Source organism: Nicotiana tabacum, chromosome 16, assembly GCF_000715075.1.
Source record: "Nicotiana tabacum cultivar K326 chromosome 16, ASM71507v2, whole genome shotgun sequence".
Classification (NCBI taxonomy): domain Eukaryota; kingdom Viridiplantae; phylum Streptophyta; class Magnoliopsida; order Solanales; family Solanaceae; genus Nicotiana; species Nicotiana tabacum.
In genome coordinates this window covers 50,410,674-50,421,826 of record NC_134095.1, presented here as the reverse complement: position 1 = coordinate 50,421,826, position 11,153 = coordinate 50,410,674, and the positions used below count along the sequence as shown (strand labels likewise).

Here is an 11,153-nt window from a genome sequence, read left to right as displayed (position 1 = left end):
TTCCTCGTTTTTTCCACTTATGTACTTGAAGAAAAAAACATTAACAATCATGTCTTTTAAACTTTTTAATTAACTTCTCTTTTCCTCTTCTGAGAGTCATGCCTTTTAATCTCCACAAAAGGTTTACCTCTTTTAAAATTGTAGTGGTGTTAGTCATTTTAAGATTGATGAGATTATTCTCATAGTGTGCTTAATTTTCTTTTTGCTATTGTTAATCAGAATATATCCTTCATTCATTACTTTGTGCTTATTGGACTGTAACTCTTTGTGATTGTAAATTTCTTTATTTTTATTTCGGATCCATATATATTGATATTCGACATGTTCAATTGGAAAAGACTAATTTTTTTGACATGTTTTGGTCATTCGTGCGAGTATACTATTTTTGTAGTGTGCATTTATTCCTTTAGTTTTGTTAATCGACAGGTTTTTCTGACATTTCTTTATATTGTTCTTTTGGGTAATTATTTTGGGATTATTTTTTATTTTTGGTATCAATGCTCTCAGAGAGAGGCTCGAGGTTAACAAACATGTGTTATGTTCTTATCCCCCTTTTTCTCCATGTTCTTTTCCTTACTTTTTAGTCCGTCAATGACATTTATGCATATTAGCATGTTAGTTCTAATTTTTGTGCATTTGTAATGTAAAAATTCATTTCCTTGGTAGAAAAAAAAATCAAAGTAAATATAGGGATTAATGCCTATGCCTTCATTTTTACTTAAAAGGTCAGCACGGCTCACACCTCTTCAGAAGCATTATGTCTCTTCAAGTTCATAAGCCCTACTTCGTGTGTTTTTCTTTATTTCTATACATGCATGATTTTGCCTGTTCATATGTTTTGATTACCTTCTGGGCTTGGAGATTAGACACAAAGAAGATAGGTTTATCAAAGATAAGATTATCGCATCATAATATCAGTAAGACTCTGAGACTATAAGGTCAAGGGGTTTTATATAAAAGTCACAATTACATATAGTGTGTGTGTTCATATACTTGTCCCGATGAGTGGATGAATGTTGATTTGTTTATGGCTTTTTAATTTTCACTATTCATCATCAAGTGTTAATACCGTCCCAACCTTTTTACCCTCTAATTTTTTCTTTTCTTCTATTTTCTCTAGCTAATACTTTCTGATTGTGAGCCTGGTGTATCTCTTCCTCTCCCGTCCGTGGACATGTATTATGTATAGTTCCTATTTTTATTTTGTTTTTCTGTTTAGGCAAGAAAGAAATGCCGTTGAAGCATGTTCTGTGTCCTTGGTCTCTTTGCTTCTGAAATTTTGTGTAATCCTTTTCTTAAATGAGTTCCCTTTTTCAAGCTCTTTTTAACTCTTTCTTTTCAACCTTTTCTCAATTTATATTATGGGTGATTGATGGAATTTTTAAATTGCAGGAAGATGCAGTCATGAAAATGGAAGTAAAATTTATAATTTTATGGAGTAATTGTAGGAGGGAGAGCGCAAAGGGGATGAAATAATAGCTGAAGTAAGAGGACAGAGGAAAAACAAGAGGGAAAAGGAAAATACGGAGGAAATTGATGTGAAGTAAAAGATTGTTCGTAATAGGAGATTATTTGGACATCAGAGGATGGGAAATTGACAGAGGGATTAAGGGAAAAAAGAAATAAGAGAAGTAAAAAAGAAAAAACTGAAAAAAAATCATATCTTATGGGCAGAACACAGATCTGTGTTGCCACTTTTTTCCCTTTGTATTTTGTTCCTTTAACTTTTATTATTTTTTAATTTGAATACATAAAAATTTTAGAAAAATAATATTCTTGTACTATTTAATGAAATAAATAAATCAAATACTTCTATTAAACATATACTCAACTACAAGATTTATGTATTATAATCACTTGTGCACATTATATCAAATAATAAAAATCTTCAAACATTTTTTTCATTTTCAAATGTAAGATATTTTTATCAATATTTAGCATAGAGATTTCGCATGCACACTAATAGTAATGTTAGTTTACAGTTGCAACTTCATAAATATTTAAATTAATATTTTTATGCATATATATGGAATTCTTTTATCTCACATGAGATGACAAAATCTATATAAAAGAATTTCTAAATTGAGTAATACACCGCTCGAAGCGCGGACAAGTTAACTAGTGATAATATATAAGTAGAAAACAGTTGGGAACCAGCAGATATAAGATGTGTCTATTTAAATTACTTTTGCTATTTATGAGGCAATTTTCCCAAGTCCTCAGATTCCAGCTACAAGAGCCTAAGAGAGGCAAAGAAACATGAAATTCTCTTATATATGAGATCATGTCAAATCTTCTTGCAACAGCATATGTAACAAGGTAGAATCTAGCGCTAGTGATTCAGTCCCCAGTCATAAGGCTGGTACACCACCTTCAACTGACTGTTGGCGAGCAACTCCAGTAAAGCTTGAGATTCCGATGACTCCAAGTAATTTGCAGCGTGTTTCAATACTTCAACCTCATTCTTTCCAAAATCAACACTAAACCTGAGCATTATCAAATGAAAATATCACTTCTTAGTATTGTGTTATTGAAACTTTATGAAAGTTGCATCATGAGAGATCCACTACTCTGCATGCAATATTCATGCCCAAACCATTGCATAGATTTGATGTCGTCGATGCAAAGTACACACCCTTGAGGTTCTACTGGTAATTAGAGATGAATTAACAACTTACCATCTCAAGATTTTACTAACATATGCAACCTTGGTTGTAAGATCAACAATTAGTCCTCCAAATCTTAAGAAATCATGGGCAGCTTCCACGAGCTCTTTATCTATGTTTCCAGGTGAATAGCATCGAAGAGCAGGCCCAGATCGCGTACCACTAACCAGAGCAAAATGAATAAGAGGCTCTGGATAAGGAAGAACTACCTGAATGAAAGTCAGAGGTGGGCATGAGGGATTAGACAGATAATGGATCAAGAGATATTATATTATTGAAATGATTTCCAAATACAACCGCGTAGGTCAACACAAAACCACTAATTAATGGAGCTCCAATTTCTCAATAAGCATTTTTGTTTACTGAGAAAGGTAGAAATTAAAAGATATGCCTTCTCCCTTTTATGCAATTTTAAAGGGTCAAATTAACTGCAGGGGTTGGAAAAGCATCCTCTGTAAGTTTTGCCCTCCCTTGTTTATTCTGACAAAACAAGGGAGATAACACTTATCCCTCATTTTACCCTCCTTACCTCCTCAAATTCTTCCCTTTCTTACCATAACCCTAACATATTAAAGGCTAATCCCATCAAATTCAAAACTTCACAATTGGTTCAATATTCCATAGAAAACTTATGTTGGACTATACATTAGTTTGACGCCTGTTCTATAAATACACTATACTATAGGATGTTACATTTTAGCCAAAGTAGGATAAAATAAGATGTTTTGTAAATTAAATTTAGATAAAGAACAACCAAATGAGATCTCAGTCACACAACAAACATATCCAAACAGTTCAAAGAAACAAGTCGAGACCTAATCAGAGCTAGGTCTTCAGGTACGCAACTATTTAGCAGTGTTGGTGCAAAACATGAAGCTTACTATACCGTTGCTTTGATAGAATTGATGAACAGATTGATGCTAAAATATAAAAGCCTTCAAGCAAAGCAGACAACAGATTTACATTTTGTCATCTGCGCCACATTTGGATAATGATTAAATGGAATATCTTAAGGCGAAGAAGAGTAAATTACAACCCATAAGAAACCTCTACTTCCACAATTCTACATATGCAGGAAGCCAAGATGTAAGTAAGACCGAGTAAACAATCTTACCTTAAGACGCTTGTCTTTTACTCCAAACGGTTTGATTAGATTGTATGGTGGTCTCTGATTGCTCCTTAAGGTTCCATTCTGGATAGCTGATAGTGAATATGTGCACCCACAAATGACATATTTGAACTCCCCAAATAATTTTCTTCTCTCCATTGGTCCAGAGGGATGCCCCCAAACCAATATTGCATGAATGGCCATCATGTTGTAGAGATTAATAAAAAAGGCAAGCTTCTCCTCCCTAGGCATGTCTTTCAAGTTCACTCTTTGAAGCTCCTCAGTTATTCTCAAGTATCTAGAAGAGCATCATTCAGTCAATACCAAGACATACAAGTACCACAAGCATAGGTTACCCAAGTATAAACACACATATTAGATGGTATCCTATCAGTTTATGGCACCCCGAGAAACCAACCTTGCAAATTCCTCGCTGCCATGGATGCTTCTATAATCAACGTGCCTCCCATCTTCTGATGCATAAGCTTCGAAAATTGCATGAGACAAAAATCTCAACCTAGATGAAATTTCTATTATGGGTTTGGGCTTCACTTCTGTTAAACCCCTTGGGATGTTCTGACATTGAGATACAAAGGGATCATCATCGAGGAAACGATACAAATGGTTGCCATCTTCAAACACATTTTCACTGGAAAATAAGGAACAGACAGATCAGATGGATAAGATACTGAGACATATCAGCCAAAAGGCACACACAATGTAGAGAGAGAAGAAAAGAGTAATCAGAAACTTACTCAAGTACATGTTGGAAGAAAAGATTGCTTGCGAGCTTCCTACCAAATTCAACAGCCTAAAGGACAAAAGCAATAAGAGAAAATGTTATGATCCACAGAACAGATAATGTTTTCAAAGGCGAAAAGTGCAAATAAGCAACAAGGTCCACGGGGCTGTTAAGCAAAACAGCAAGAAGCGACGCACATGCTTGTTAGAAGTGAAAAGCACAATTTACTGAAAATACATTACCTAACAAATATGCATTTATAAATTTTAACATCAGATTTCAATTAAAATACTAATTCCAACGTATAATAACAACTTATAACATCAGATTGCAATTAAAAATACTAATTTCAACATCTAGTATATAATCATGACAATACTGAAGAAATTGATCATATCAAGAATGCTGAAACGTACATAGGGACTAGAGAGGAGAATCCTGGTACTTAAATAGCAAAAGGCCATTTCTTCATCCTTTTTCTCCTTTTCCTTTTCATCGTTTAAATTCATACTCAAAGAATGAAAGTTTTGCACCTCACTGTCTGAAGGGATAAACTTCGGGAGCGCATCACTTCACCCATGAAGCGATAACTCCTTCACATTGCTGATTTGCTCCATCGCTATAAGTGATGAAGAGATGACTTGTAATAACATAGAACACATATACTGAAAGTGTGGACTAACTAAATGGGTTTCTCCATATTTCTTGTGATACCATTTTTTCTTCTTTTAGCAACTGGCAATGCATACTTAGTGCAGGATACATATGAAAAATCTTAGAGGACATCTAAACATGAGCTATAGTACTACACAGTGACCATTGATACTCAGTTTGCTGCCCATCTTAACTTCTTTCGTTATTCTTTCTATTAGTAAATAGTAAATTTCTTTTGTATTTTGATTTCAACAATAAATGCTCTAGTCTCTTATCAGAAAAATGGGAACATAGATAACCACAGTACACATATATTTCAAGTAAAAGTAACAAAGGAGAATAATCACATGAAAATTTGTGTGTGTAAAGTCAATAAACAATTTTGCAAGGTTTAACACAATACATACATCGAACCAATATATTTTAGATTTCTATGCAATAATTTCTGGCCATGGAATGAACAGTGTTCTATAATGACAAATAAAATAAAATTCCAAGAACAGTTGAGACTTGCCAACTATTTCTTTACACATAAAAATTAATACATATCATTAAGACACAAGAAAAGAATGAGTTTTGGTCAGAAAAGGAAGTATTTGAATACAGTACATGAATAGTCCTAAACAGGAGTAATATCAACATGATTATGAGTATTAACAAGGTGACATCAGATAATATATACAGTGATTTCAAGGAAAAACTTCACAGCTCGGCTGGCCATGAAGAATAGAATAATTGTTATAGAGAAGAACAAGACATGGAATATTATCTTCGTACACCAAAACTGATCAACCATGATCTGTTGTGTCATGTGTTTTAAGTATTCAATAATCAAAGTAGACATGGATGCCATAATCAACATGTTGTGAAACTATGCCATGGTGACCATATGTTGAAGTCAATACGCTGCTTTAGAAGATCCCCTAGGTTTAATTAGTTTGTTTTCAAGTAGTCTTAAGCATTGCAAAGGATAAAACTATAGAGTACCTTGCCCGTAGAATATTTTTAGGGAGCCAACAATTTTAGCACCACATATTTTGGTCCTTTTTTATTTTTTGGACCTGGTTTACCATAAGCTAATTCTTATGTAATCGGAAAAACTGACCTCTTCTCTTTCCAAGTACTGATCTTCGGACAGGAAATCCACAGCTTCTGATCCCAGGAAACAATTGGTGAATCTGCGCAGCTTATAAAACCGGTCCTTTACAACAATAGACTGTTTCATTTTCTTAACAATAATAGCTAGCTCATCCATGGACCCACTACTAGGCAAATCATCTTCACCGGAAAGAGGTGGTAGAGGAGCTTCAAAAGATGGTGCTTCATCAACAACATATTCAATCTTCTCCATGAGCTTTCCAGACTCATCCATGCTCTTTAATTCACTCCATCCACCTATTAGAACTTCATTAAAGAATACTCGAGGAACAGAAGAATCACCAGCAATTTTCTCCAGTTCCATCTTTCTACTAGGATACACATCAATGTTAACCTCAACGTATCTGAGTCTTTTCCTGTGTAGAAAAAGTCTTACCTCTCTACTTTCCTGGCATCCCAACCTCGTATACAATATAATTCGTCCCTTCATAGCTATTGGTAATACTGCTTCTTGTGAGACCTCATTCTTCTCTTCGGTTCTGTTTCCATTATCATCACGTAAAATCCCAATTAAGCTGAGGGGATTCCACCCAGGTCGTTCTGCAGTTTTCTGAGACACAGCTTGCATTTCATGCTCTTGTGATGCAGCAGCGTTATTCTCGTTGCATTTACGCTTATCTTCTTCATCAGTAACATCTTTCCCATCATCGCTTTTAGCAGAAAGGCGACGTAGAACCGTACTGACAGCAACTGTACTCTTCGATCTAACAAAGTTTGTAAGAGCCACTGCTTTATCAGGCCAAACAGATCCATGTGCCCCTAAGTCACGATGTACAGAACGGGCTGATAAACTCCTATTAACACCCATCCCAGGTTCTTCTGTTCCATCAAAGACAGGTTCTGCTTCCTCCTCGTAAAGAGCTTCGTCAAGATTCTTATTAGATTCCCGAAGACTTTTTAGGTCACCTTTAACACAATCAGCCTTCTTTTCATTCAAATCAGACATCGCTGGTTTGGGACTTTCCTGTCCATTCAGATCCCCTGGGGAGAGAACTTGATCGAAGTCGGGTCTATCAATCTCGTTTTTCTTAGCAAGTGAAGAACTTGACGTGCTTTCACCTAAAGAACTCTCCTTTTCCTGTTCATTATTTGTATCAACCTGACTCTTCACAGCACTGGAATGCAAAATAGAATTATCTTCAGAGATTTTCTTTTCCTGTTCACCTATTCGAGCATTCACCTTATTTGCTTCCTCCAGTTCGGCTGATGTACTCCCTAAATTCTTCTGGCTAGAACCTTCATTTATAATAGGTTCACTGTTAATAATTGGTTTATTTGCTTCTTTGTCAGCAGCGGAATGATTGACTGCAGCTTCTGTAACAGCAACTTCTTTTTCCATGACGCGAGTCTACTATCATGGGAACGCTTAACAACCACAGTGAGTTCCTAAATTTGGCTGCCGCCTGTAACTAACCAAATCAAAACGAAATTGTAAGTTTCAAGAAATCTATGAACAAAACAGACAGAGGAAAATGTAGGCTTTAATATATGGATTCTAGCTTTGGCTCAAACTAGTGTAAGCGCAAGAAATCACCAGATATGTACAAAAATTTAACTCAAAACCTAGTTACTAGCACTTGAGGTCGCTGTCCAGAACTCATAAAATTCAAATCTTGTATATTGCAACATATTAATCTCAGCAAGAAATTCGTGAGCAAAACTATCCACATAAACTTCAGTAGCAAAACAGTGAAGAACAAACATAAAGGCCCTTTTAAAATTAATTTATACCACTAAAGTTAAAGTTTACTGTTTTCATCACTTACACTGTACTAGACATTCTACGCTACCCCATCTAAGAAAAACAATCTTCAATCTTCTAATAATCAAGATTAAAAACATTCTTCAACTTAAATATTCTAGCATAAACAACTAATCAAAACCTCCGGAAAACCCCGGAAAACGAGAATAAATAATTATAAAAAAAAAAAAAGAGGAACACCTATCAACAGTAAAATTAATTTGGATAAGAAAAAAAATTAAGCATAAAAATGATCAATTCACCAAATGATAAAAAAAAATTAAATGTTTAATCTAAGACACATGCAGGGATAACACAGGAAGAAGATAGAAAAAAAAAACAAAGAACTTACAGATCTGTAGTAACGATAAAATTGGGGAACAGAGAGAAAAAGAAGGAAAATTTAAGGAGAAAATTAGTTAGGGGGGTAAAAAATGTGAAATGGAAGAAAGATTAAGGACTTTGAATAGAAACCGTCGTCGTTAAGTAGAAGAGAGAGAAATGGGGAAGAAAATTTGACCGAGAAGCGGGAACATCTTTTTATTGATTCAAGGTTTGTATTTTGCACATAAAGACCTTCATTCTCTTCCTAATTGTGTTTTATGGGGTGGGAAATTCTTTCTTTCTTTTTCGGGTCCTTTTGTTTGCTTCCGTAGGTGATCAGGCAGAACATGGTGCGATTTAAGCTTTGCGAGTATATGATCATTGACAAGAGGGTATGGATGTCGAAGATTAGGGTAGAAGGGTAATAGATCATCGTGTGTTTTTCTGATATATTCCAAGTTTATTAGGGCTAACTAACTAGTACATTGTCTTTGATTCTTAGAATGCTAGTATTAGGGTTATTTTTTACTATCTTCTTTTCATTTTTCTAGTACCCTGTCTTGTTACTACTTGTGGCTATTATTTTTGCTATTGCTATTGCTTTCTTCCGTTTATTTTTTCTCATGTCCTGACATTGTTGATATCATCTTCATGGCCTTGTTGTTGTTATTTACTTGTTCTTATTCTTCGTCTCGAGCTGAGGGTCTTTCGGAAACGACCTCTCTGCCCTTCAGAGTAGGGGTAAGGTTTGCGTACTGTATGGGTCGAAATTTGGACGACCACGGCCGAAACCAAGTGTAGTAGAGAGCGAGGTCCCTGCGATGTCGCTTCTTAAGGATCGTCGTGATAAACGACGATCGACAGTGGCTAGCGAACGCATGACGCTTGTAGTCGTGTTAGCATGATAGGAAATAATGGGAATATAATTTTGAAATATTCTTTAAGTTGTACCTTTTTCTTTTGAGATTAAGAAGGGAGATTGTCCCCTATAAAAGGGGACCAAACACTCCGTAAAGAGGAGGACGATAATAAGATCGAAATACGACTTTTACTTGGAGCTGAATATTTGTTACAAAATCTCTCTACATTAAAGGCAATCATATTTATAATTTGTTGTTCTTCTCTGAAATACAGAGAGACATTGTTCATCTTGCTCATCTTTAGCCCTACAAGCTAGATCTTATTATGATTGGCTAGGATTTACCCCCATCAACTTTCTTAATTGATTTAATCAAAAAAGTTTTAATATCTTTTGGTCAAACAAATTGGCGCCGTGTGTGGGGATTTCTTTAGCTAAGATCTTGGTCTCATCTAGATTCTTGAAAGGGATAACCACTTCTTCCTAGCTTGTGTAAACTAACAAAGGCCGGGAAAGGAGATGCAAGACTGAAAGCGATAGCAGGCGTCACAACCAACCTTATGAACACCATCAACAAAGATAGCAGGGAAGATAACGAAAATGAAATGCCGGGCATCACACCCAGGGGAGACGATTCACCTCCCCCGCACGAAAGGGTAACTACTTCACGCGAGAAGGAAGCCTCCACATCTACAACAGGAGAGGCACCACCAGTAGTGCGAAGATTGCTGGAAGAATGGCTAACGAATACTCTGAACACCATACTTGACAAACCCGCCCAAAGGGATAACAGGAATACTGCACATGCAGTTGTCACGATAAACGTTGATGAGCAGGATGCCCCCATGCAGGTAACACTTATGTCGCTAATGACGTAGGTAGTGACACGCTTGCAGTTGTTTTAAAGAAAATGGAGGAGATGGAAAATGAGAATAAAGCACTCCGCGACCAAATGAAGGAACACCAAGAGAGGGGGACAAAATACCAGGCGCTCCAAAGTTGTTGCCAAAACGCGATGTTGGTCGATTCATTGAGCAACCATACCGTGAAGAAGCGGCCACCTACGCCATCCCAAAGACCTTCAAAATGCCGCCCTACCTAAAGATATATGACAATACTACCAATCCAGAGGATCATATCATCCATTACATTACAACCGTGAAAGGTAACGATCTTTCAAAAGAGCAGGTACCATCGGTACTATTGAAAAAGTTCGACAAAACCCTAATATGGGGAGCATTGACATAGTACTCTCAACTGTCGGCACGCTCGATAACAACGTTCGAGGAAATGGCAGATAAATTCATTATCGCCCATGCAGGAGCCAAAAAGGCAAAAGCTAGGGTAAATGAAATATTTGTCGTAAGGCAAATACACAGTGAGGGACTCAAAGACTTCTTAGCTCGGTTTAACAGGGTAAGAATGAGCCTGCCGAATGTGTCAGAAGGAATGGCAGTAGCAGTCTTCCAGAACAGGCTAAACAGGAACGGGTCGAGAGCGACCTGAAAACTGCTTAGCAGGCTCATGAAATACCCTCCAACTACTTGGGAAGAGATCCATAATGCTTATTGCGCCGAGGTACGAGCTGACGAGGATGACCTCAATGGATCGAACCAACAGTTGACGTCACTTCAAGCTGAAGCACGGAAAGATCATCACAACGACGGTTGAAGAGATCGGTCGGGGCCACGCCCCGGCCGAGAAAGGCATCAGCCTTACACCAGGACGTCTTGCCCGCCTCCACCACAGCACACAGATGCTCCCCCTCGACACACAACACCATATCGACACGAGAAAGGTATGCCTCAACTCCCATCTGCTCACAACTTTTGTGTTTCTCCTTCAGAAATAGTGTATGCACTAGAGAAACTCGGTCCAAAGGTGCAATGGCCGCAAAAAAT

General features: G+C 36.7%; 1 protein-coding gene across 2 annotated transcripts; it reads right to left on the bottom strand.

Moving 5' to 3' along the window:
• Nucleotides 1-2,023: 2,023 nt before the first annotated feature.
• Nucleotides 2,024-8,583, bottom strand: LOC107764497 (uncharacterized). 2 transcript variants are annotated; one of them, XM_016583073.2, is made up of 7 exons: nucleotides 8,422-8,583; nucleotides 6,276-7,737; nucleotides 4,530-4,585; nucleotides 4,193-4,423; nucleotides 3,781-4,072; nucleotides 2,679-2,875; nucleotides 2,024-2,486 (listed from the first exon to the last, which is right to left on the bottom strand). In XM_016583073.2, the coding sequence occupies exons 2-7, from the start codon at nucleotides 7,665-7,667 to the stop codon at nucleotides 2,333-2,335; spliced, it is 2,322 nt and encodes a 773-aa protein (XP_016438559.2). In that variant the 5' UTR covers nucleotides 7,668-7,737; nucleotides 8,422-8,583; the 3' UTR covers nucleotides 2,024-2,332. The 2 variants fall into 2 exon arrangements, with proteins under 2 accessions (XP_016438559.2, XP_016438560.2); XM_016583074.2 differs by having other exon boundaries at nucleotides 6,276-7,731; nucleotides 8,422-8,562.
• Between the last annotated feature and the right edge of the window lie 2,570 nt (nucleotides 8,584-11,153).

Coding starts and splice junctions, on each gene's coding strand:
- LOC107764497 (XM_016583073.2), bottom strand. CDS start 7,667: ATGGAAAAAGAAGTTGCTGTTACAGAAGCTGCAGTCAATCATTCCGCT. Junction 4,424..4,529: donor TTCTTCCAACATGTACTTGA/GTAAGTTTCTGA, acceptor CTTATTTTCCAG/TGAAAATGTGTTTGAAGATG. Junction 2,487..2,678: donor GTTAGTAAAATCTTGAGATG/GTAAGTTGTTAA, acceptor GATAATGCTCAG/GTTTAGTGTTGATTTTGGAA.